The sequence below is a fragment of the Phocoena sinus genome, chromosome 20 (genome assembly GCF_008692025.1).
Source record: "Phocoena sinus isolate mPhoSin1 chromosome 20, mPhoSin1.pri, whole genome shotgun sequence".
Lineage (NCBI taxonomy): Eukaryota > Metazoa > Chordata > Mammalia > Artiodactyla > Phocoenidae > Phocoena > Phocoena sinus.
The window spans coordinates 13,831,588-13,840,558 of record NC_045782.1 but is presented as its reverse complement, the minus strand read 5'-3'; the positions used below and the strand labels follow the sequence as shown (position 1 = coordinate 13,840,558).

At 52.6% G+C, this 8,971-nt stretch overlaps 1 protein-coding gene across 2 annotated transcripts; it reads left to right on the top strand.

Moving 5' to 3' along the window:
* Positions 1-1,942: 1,942 nt before the first annotated feature.
* GEMIN4 (gem nuclear organelle associated protein 4) lies at positions 1,943-8,737 on the top strand. Of its 2 annotated transcripts, XM_032616414.1 has the most exons (3): positions 1,943-2,210; positions 5,380-7,181; positions 7,332-8,737. In XM_032616414.1, the coding sequence occupies exons 1-3, from the start codon at positions 2,201-2,203 to the stop codon at positions 8,547-8,549; spliced, it is 3,030 nt and encodes a 1,009-aa protein (XP_032472305.1). In that variant the 5' UTR covers positions 1,943-2,200; the 3' UTR covers positions 8,550-8,737. The 2 variants fall into 2 exon arrangements, with proteins under 2 accessions (XP_032472305.1, XP_032472304.1); XM_032616413.1 differs by having other exon boundaries at positions 1,945-2,210; positions 5,380-8,737.
* Positions 8,738-8,971: the final 234 nt, after the last annotated feature.

The window sequence follows — 8,971 nt, the reverse complement described above, 5'->3', positions numbered from 1 at the left end:
TTTTTAATATTTTCTTGTTTTCTATTTGATTCTGCAGAACAAATCAGTTTTAATCACTGGAAATAGAATTAAGTTGGGCATAGTTATTATGAAATGTTTTTTGAAATTATGCTTCTGAAATCAAGCTGTTACAACCAACCTGTAAGACTCATTATTTAAAGTGGTGCCAGGTTCAAACTATAGGGAAGAAACTGATGAGATTGGAAAGGATTGACTCAGAAGATATCTGTTCCTGTACAATATACATGAAATTACTTGTAAATCATAGCCTCTGCTGTTCTCCCTTGCTGGCAGGGTAGGGTATGGAAATTTCAGAGTGAGTTTCAGCTCACCTTCTGATAGGGCTATCTTAACCTTCACTGAGAGGAAAATATTATTTCCCAGCTCCACAGCACTTTTCATTCCACTTAAATTCTCTATCTTAGGGAAGCAATTGTGAGTTTCAAAGCAAATCAAGCTATGTTCCTCCTGTTGACAGTTGGTTCACTTTTTTTTTTCCTATGCATGGGGAAATTATTATGAATTTTGAATAATCAAGTAAATGCCTCTGTCTTCTTTAGACTATGATTTGTTAATTCTCAGATTTTCTAATTAATTAATAATTAGATTATTAATTCTTGATGTTTATCTCTGGTAATACTGTTCTCCTGAAAAGAAACTATACTTCTCCCAGTGTATTAGGCTGTTGTGATGTGGCCTTTCTTTTTTTTTTGGCTGCGCTGCACAGCATGTGGGATCTTAGTTCCCTGACCGGGGATCGAACACGCTCCCCCTGCATTGCAAGGTGGAGTCTTAACCACTGGACTGCCAGGGAAGTCCCTGATGTGGCCTTCTAAGTTTGTTATAGTAAAATAAGTGGTTTATGTAAGTACTAAACACATGCCAGATTCCTCTTTATCTGTTTATCTTATGTTGTAACATACCCCCAATTTTTTCTCTTAAATGTACAGCTATGCATGAGAGAACTGAATGCTGTTTATCTACCTGGGACATTTTAGCTTCATGATATCAGCCTCCTTTTATTTCTCTCATTGCCTGTCATTTTTCCTTTGTTGCAGTCTTTAATATTTTATTCATCCTAAAACCATTTACTGTACCACTTTGGCCTTTTATCAAGCAATCCAAAAGTTTACCTCTGCACAGGGCAGCTAGTAATTTTAAACCAAAAGTTACTACTTTCCCATCTATGGGAATGGTATAATCAGCTACAAAACAAGGTTTAAAGATAGTTTTGCCCAAGCTGGTGTTTTTAAACAGATGAAGTTGGGAAGTTCCTCAGTTTCTCCAGAGTTGTGTTTTCAGAGTAGTCATTTTATTTTTCGACTTGAGGGGTTGTGGTCCTAGCATATTAAGTTGAAGTTCAAATATCTCTTGAGTTTAAATCCAGAGAGATTTAGAATGGCTGTGTTGTGGAGTTCTCCTAGGTTAGCCTGTAAAGTTAGTATGAAATCCATGTGTGTCTGACGTCTGAATGGAATTAGCAAAGCCAGGGACATTTAGTGCTCCTTAATATGACTTTCTGCCCATCTCACCTGTCCCACAATGTCCTTGTGAGTCGGAGAGTTTCCAGGAGGACTCCCCGTCGGCCACTGAAATTTATGGTAAGAGTTGATGGGAAGAGACCCGCTGCGGGGGAGGAAGCCTCTCAGGGAGTGGTGAGTCCATGCGGGTTAGTGGGCAGCCTGGGTAGGGGCATTCAGTGAGGGTGAACTGTGGCGAGGGTGTGAGGAATCCGGGGATTACTGGGTGCGGGAGAATGCGGGGCCAGGGATGGAGCTATAGGTAGGACAGACTGGGGCCCAGGAAGTAGGGAACTGCAGAGACGCGCGGCCGAGTGGAGCCTGGGCTGGGAGGGGGCGGTCGTTTGGGAGCCGGGCCCCGGGTAGAGCTGGGGGGGGGCACGCCGTGGGATGGAGGCGCGGGTACCTGCCTGTTGCCTAGTTGGAGGCCTCGGGCCGATAGGGGGAGCTGTGGGCCTGGCGGCCCCGATGCCGCAGGCGCTTAGGTGGGACCGCGCGTGCGCGCGGAGCGGCGGACGTATGCCGGGGTCCGCGCAGAGCCCGAGCTGAGACTGCGGGCGGGGGCCGAGGCGCCGCCCATTGTCCCGCCCCCCGGGACCGCCCATTGTGCCGTGACGCTTGCACCGCCCTCGCGGCCTGACGGGGGAGGGGTGACCCGCGCCGCAGCCAGCGTCGCCGCCATGGATCTAGGTGGGTGTTTGGTTCCTCTGGGCCCGCGTGGGCCGCGTTGAGCAACCGGCGACCAGGCAGTGCTGAGTGGGCCCGGGCTGAGGGAGACCTCCGGGCCGGGGAGGGGGTTGGGAGGGCGGGGGTGTCCTGGAGACCGGAGGTTGGGGGGCCGGGCTCTACCCGCCGCTCTTCCGCTCGCCTCTTGCCGGCTCCAGGCCCCTTTCCACGTGAAGGGGCCAGCGGATGTGAAGTTAGCGTTCGCGAGAGTGGACAGGTTCGGGCACGTGCTTTGGAAAAGGCCGGGCTCCGGCGGCGCCCCGGGGAATCCCGTATCCCCAACGATCTCATTTATTGAACGTCTACTAAGTTCTTGAGTAAGCATCTGACGCTCTTGAGGTCCTCGTGGATAAACGGGGATGATGATACCGTATCAGCCTCACAGAGTTTGGGGGAGTTTTCACTGAGATCACGTGTGTACAGTGTCGAGTCCGGTGCCTTGCGCAGGGCTAGCGTTCTTCAGACCAGCAGTTGTGGGCACGGGTTGCAGCAGCCGAGGCGGCAACCTGCGTCTTGATTCTCCAGATGCCAGGTCTGGGAGAAGGGAGGGGAGAGCTGGTATAAATCGGCGGCTCCTTGCCCAGCCTCCCCCGCTGCTGGATGTGCTCTTAAGGGTATAAGACCAAGAGGCTGTTCTGGGACAGCTGGGGTGAGGCTCCCCAAAATGTGCCAGTATTAGTAGGCTGTTGAGAAATGTTCTGGTCCCTATCCCCAGCCATCTCTTCCGTGGTGGAAAGGTAAAGTTGGAAGAGTTTGGAGCCCTGCAGCTGTGGTGATCTCTGTCCCAGCCCACTGCTTTGCAGTTCCGACAACCTGAGCAAATTGTTTGAGTCTTAATGTTTCCATCTCTAAAACAGGAATGGTTCTCAAAATGTTGATCTGATGATGCAAAGATACACATACCAACTAGCACAGTGCCTGGTACAGAGTAAGCGCTTAAACATAAGGAGCGGGCACTCACAAGCGCCAGTTAACCATTCGTGATAAAACACTTGGGATTCGCCCAGCCATTAACTGCTTCTGGGACTTACTCCTTCAGGTGGCATGAGTATATACTTACCGTCTCTGGAAGGTGGGTCTTGGGGGCCAAACATCTCAGCTGAGCGGGTAGAGCAATAAAATTAAATTTACAGAGTCAGAAGGGAGCCTTTTGGGGGGCCCTGGGAGAGCAGCCTGAACCAGAAAGAAAGGCCAGAACCCCCAGGGAGACCTCTCAGCAACCTGGCTCTTCCTGGGAGTCTGCCTCAGCCACTGGGCACCAAGATGGATTGCCTTCACCAGTGGGTTGCATAGGAGTGCTGTTCCAGATGGAAGGGGTAGGATAGTCTCCTGGCCCATGAAAATGGGGAAGCTGTGTTCTTGGGGGCCTGGGAAAGGGGAGAGGGGTTAGGAACATTGAAGAGTGAGCAATGTTTGTACGATGATTTAGTTTCTGGGCCAAAGGAAATATACCTAAGAAAGACATGTCCTGTTTCTGAGCTGGAGGAGGCAAAGAATAGGGACAAGATTCTGGTCCTGGCAACAGTGGAAAGGTTTGGGAGAACCAGCGTTTATCGAGCACTTAGGCTCTTTGTAGCCTGATTCTTTTTTTGCAGTACGCGGGCCTCTCACTGTTGTGGCCTTTCCCGTTGCGGAGCACAGGCTCCGGACGTGCAGGCTCAGCAGCCATGGCTCACGGGCCTAGCCGCTCCGTGGCACGTGGGATCCTCCTGGACCGGGGCACGAACCCGTGTCCCCTGCATTGGCAGGCGGACTCTCAACCACTGCGCCACCAGGGAAGCCCTGTAGCATGATTCTTAATTGTATATATCTTACCTAACCCTCAACAGCCCTGGAAGATGGGATTGGGAGCCAACAGTGGGTGTGGACCCAATGCCAGGGGCTTGACTGTATGTATTATTTGATCCTCAGGGTCATAATGTGAAGTCTGTATTATCCCCACATATGCAGAAGTTCAGAGAAGTAATCTGTCCAAGATCACACCACTTCCCCCCACCCCCCACCGGTACGCGGGCCTCTAACTGTTGTGGCCTCTCCCGTTGCGGAGCACAGGCTCCGGATGCGCAGGCTCAGCGGCCATGGCTCACAGGCCCAGCCGCTCCGCAGCATGTGGGATCTTCCCGGACCGGGGCACGAACCCGTGTCCCCTGCATCAGCAGGCGGACTCTCAACCACTGCGCCACCAGGGAAGCCCACACCACTTTTAAATGGCTGAGCTAGGAGTTAAACCCATGTCTAATTAAACATCCCAAGATGCCTTCCTTGCTAAGTCTGTGTCAACTCAGGGCTCACTGAAGAAGGACTTTTCTGAATCTAGTACAGTATTTTTTTCTATCTACTTTTTGGCTTCTACCAGAGAACCAGGACCATTAGTAGCTTATTCTCTTTGATGGAAAGACTGTGGGAATTGAACTGTTTCCCCAAAAGGCAGAACGTTTGAAATCTGTTTCCAAGACAAGGCTTTAAGAGAAAAAAGAGAAGCAGGGCTTGTCTGAGTGCTGCTGTGCAGACAGTCCTGGTCCACGCCCTTCCTAGTCTGTATTGGTACTTAGAAGCTCAGTTGTCAAGTCCTGCAGTATGTACTTGGTGGCCGCTGTAGTTTGGTACTGTCCTTGTGCTCTCTCTCTTGCTCTCTCTCAGCCAGCCCTTCCCCAAATCTTCTGCTGGCCCATCCTTTGCTGGAGGGCCTTGCCTCTGGGCAGGCTCCTTCCTGAGTCACATTTCAAGGTTGACTTTCCTCCTGAGCTTCAGCCCTGTGTTTCCGTTGCTGGAGGACGTTTCTACCTTAATGTTCTACCTCAAACTCCAAATGACCAAAACGTATCAGTGTTCCTTCCAAGCACATCTCTCGTGTTCCCGGTTTGCAGTAGTGCCCGTTGTCTTCCCAGGTCCAGGCTAGAGAGCTTGGGAGTCCTTTTTTATTCCTCAGGTTAATCCTTTGACTTCAGCTCTGCAGCGGGTCCTAGAACCGTCCCTTCTTCCCCCCTCCCACTGATTTTATTCAGAACCCTTTTCATCTCTAACCCTAATAATGACAGCCCGCTGACCAACTGCTGCCTCTCCCTCTAACCTCTGCTTGCTGTTCTGAAAATTTTTCACCACATTCTATCCTATTGGACTTCTGTTTGTGCAGGACCTTTGAATATCTGTGAAGAAATGACTGTTCTACATGGGGGCTTCTTGCTGGCCGAGCAGCTGTTCCGCCCCAAAACACTGGCAGAATTGACCAAGTCTGACTGGGAGCATGTCGGGCGGCCGATTGTGGAGGCTCTGAGGGAGATCTCCTCTGCCACGGCCTGCTCCCAGCCCTTCGCCTGGAAGAAGAAAGCTCTGATTATCATCTGGGCCAAGGCTCTGCAGCCCTACCCTGTCACGCCTTCTGACACTGAAACCCTGTGGCAGGAAGATGTGTTCTTCTCCGTGGGCAACATGATCCCCACCATCAATCACACGGTCCTCTTTGAGCTGCTTAAGTCCCTGGAAGCTTCCGGACTCTTTATCCAGCTTCTGATGGCCTTGCCCGCTACTGTCTGCCGTGCAGAACTAGAGCGCTTTTTGGAGCACATGACTATTGACACTTCTTCGAAGGATGTGGCCTTCTTCCTCGACGTTTGGTGGGAAATGATGAAGCACAAGGGCAATCAGCAGGACCCCCTGCTCTCCCAGTTCCGGACAATGGCCCATAAGTACCTGTCCTCTTCAGATGAGTTCTCCCACCCTCCAAAGAGGTTTAAGTCCGACCCGGATGTGTGTCCTACCATGCCCCTGCTGGGCATGCTGCTCACTGGGCTGAAGCAAATCCAGGATAGGATCCTGTGCCCCGGGATGAAGTGTTGCACCTTGGCCAACTTGGCTGACATGCTGACCGTGTTTGCACTGATGGAGGACAACCCCCAGGAAGTGTCCGCCACTGTGTATCTAGACAAACTGGCCACGGTGATCTCCGTGTGGAACACGGACACCCAGAACCCATATCACCAGCAGGCACTGGCAGAGAAGGTGAAGGAGGCAGAGCGGGACATCAGCCTGACCTCACTGGCCAGGCTGCCGAGCGAGACGATCCTCGTGGGGTTCGAGTTCCTGCGCAGCCTGCTGCGGGAGTGGCGGGAGGAGCTGCGGGCCACGCTCGGTGGCAGCCAGGGGACGAGCTACAGCAGCTACCGGCTGTGCGACAGCCTGACCTCCTTCAGCCAGAACCTGAAGCTCTACCTGGACACCGCTAGCCTGTCCAAGGAAGAGAGGCAGGTGGCCTCTGAGCTGGCGGAGTGCGTGGGTGACTTCCTGAAGGACACGAACAGGGTGCTGAAGAACAAGGGCTTCGAGAAGGACATCACTGCCTCCATCGCCATGGCCATCATCGAGCAGAAGTTGGACCGGCACATGGAAATGTGCTACATTTTCGCTTCTGAGAGGAAGTGGGCCTTCTCGGATGAGTGGCTGGCCTGCCTGGCCAGCAGCCGGGCTGTCTTCCAGGAGCCCGGCCTGGTGTTAGAGCTGCTGGAAGCAGTGGTGGACGTCAGCGCGGCAGACGGGGCTGTCCCCAGACCCCAGATCAAACAGGTCATCGACTTGATCCTGGAGTGTCACGCACATCTCTCACTGCCAGATAAAAATAAAGTTCTCTCGGGCGTCCTGCTCTCCTGGGGGCGCAAGGGCCTCTCTGAGAAGTTGTTGGGTCACTTGGAGGGGTTTCAGGAAGACCTCAACACGACTTTTAACCAGCTCACGCAGAGCGCTTCTGAACAGGGCTTGGCTAACGCCATCGCTTCTGTGGCCCGCCTAGTCATTCTGCACCCGGAGATCACGGTGAAGAAAGTGTGCAGCATGGCCGTGGTCAACCTTGGCACCCACAGGTTCCTGGCTCAGATTCTCACCGCCTTCCCCGCCCTCAGGTTCGCGGAAGAGCAGGGTCCAAATCCCTCCACGACAATCGTGGTGTCCTGCCTCAAAGAAACAGTCTGGACGAAGTTCTCTACACCCAGGGAAGAGAAGCAGTTTCTGGAGTTCCTGAGATGCCTGGTGAATCCTGTGAAGCCCCAAGGGATTCCAGTTGCTGCTCTTCTCAAGCCAGATGAGGTGCTAAAGGAATTCGTCCTGCCTTTCCTGATGCTCGACGTCAAAGAGGTGGACCTCAGTCTGAGGATCTTCATCCAGACCCTGGAAGCAAACACATGTCTAGAGGAATACTGGCTGCAGACCTGCTCTCCGTTCCCACTCATCTTCAGCCTGTGCCAGCTCCTGAATGGCTTCAGCAGATACTGGCAGCTCCCCAAGGAGAAGCGCTGCCTCCCCCTGGACGGGAAGGACCTGGTGATCCACATCCTGGAGCTCCTCTGTGAGGTGGTGTCAGCTAACGCCGAGACCTTCTGCCCGGACACCTGGGTCAAGTCCCTGTCCTGGCTCCACTGGAAGCTGGAGCAGCTGGACTGGACTGTGGGCCTGAGACTGAAGAGCTTCTTTGAGGGCCACTTCAAGTGTGAGGTGCCAGCCACGCTCTTTGAGATCTGTAAGCTTTCTGAGGACAAGTGGACCTGCCAGGCCCACCCCAGGTATGGGCCCGGCACAGGCCTCCTGGCCTGGATGGAGTGCTCCTGCATCTCCAGCAGCATCTCTGAGCAGATGCTCGCCCTGCTGGTGGTGGATGTGGGCAACCCTGAGGAGGTCAGGTTGTTCAGCAAGGGCTTCCTGGTGGCCCTGGTGCAGGTCATGCCGTGGTGCAGCCCCCAGGAGTGGCAGTGCCTTCACCAGCTGACCAGGAGACTGTTGGAGAAGCAGCTCCTGCATGTCCCCTACAGCCTGGAGTATATTCAGTTTGTCCCTCTGCTCAACCTGAAGCCCTTTGCCCAGGAGCTCCAACTCTCCGTACTCTTGCTGAGAGCTTTCCAGTTTCTCTGCAGCCAGAGTTGCCATAACTGGCTCCCTGTGGAAGGCTGGAGCCATGTGGTCAAGCTCCTATGCAACAGCCTGACCGACCTCCTGGACTCTGTTCGGTTCATACAGTCAGTTGGCCCTTGGGCCCAAGGACAAGAGCAGGACCTGACCCAGGAAACCCTGTTTTTTTACACCCAGGTGTTCTGTCACGTTCTGCACATCATGGCCATGCTCCACCAGGAGGTGTGTGAACCACTGTATGTTTTGGCCTTGGAGATCCTCACCTGCTACGAAACCCTGAGCAAGACCAACCCTTCTGTCAGCTCCTTGCTCCAGAAAGTAAACGAGCAGCACTTCTTAAAGTCCATCGCCGAGAACATTAGCCCCGAGGAGCGGCGCCAAACCCTCCTGCAGAAGATCAGCAACTTCTGACCTTTGTGGGTCAGGAAACAGCTGGGCCTCAACTTGGCCAGGTCTACGGGGGCTACAGCTGAAAAACACAAATTTTTCGGTTATGTGAAATTGTACACAAGCCCAAAAATCTGACGACATTGTAAAGAAAATAGTTTCTTAGGTATTTGTAACTTACAAATTGTAATAAAATTCTCTTTGGAGTTTTATCTTGCCTCTTTTGAGACTTTCTCATCAATAGTCTAGGCTCATCAGTACGCTCTGAAATTGGGCGCAGCCAGTCGTGAAGATCAAGTCAAGTCACTGGGCTTCTCCACCCTAGAATCTGGCAAATACGTCTAAAGGTGAAACCACCCGGGTGGACTAACTACAAGGTACGTGTGTTCTGTTGCACTGAAACTCTCTTTAAGAGTCATTTCGCCGTATCTTGGAAAGGGCAGGAA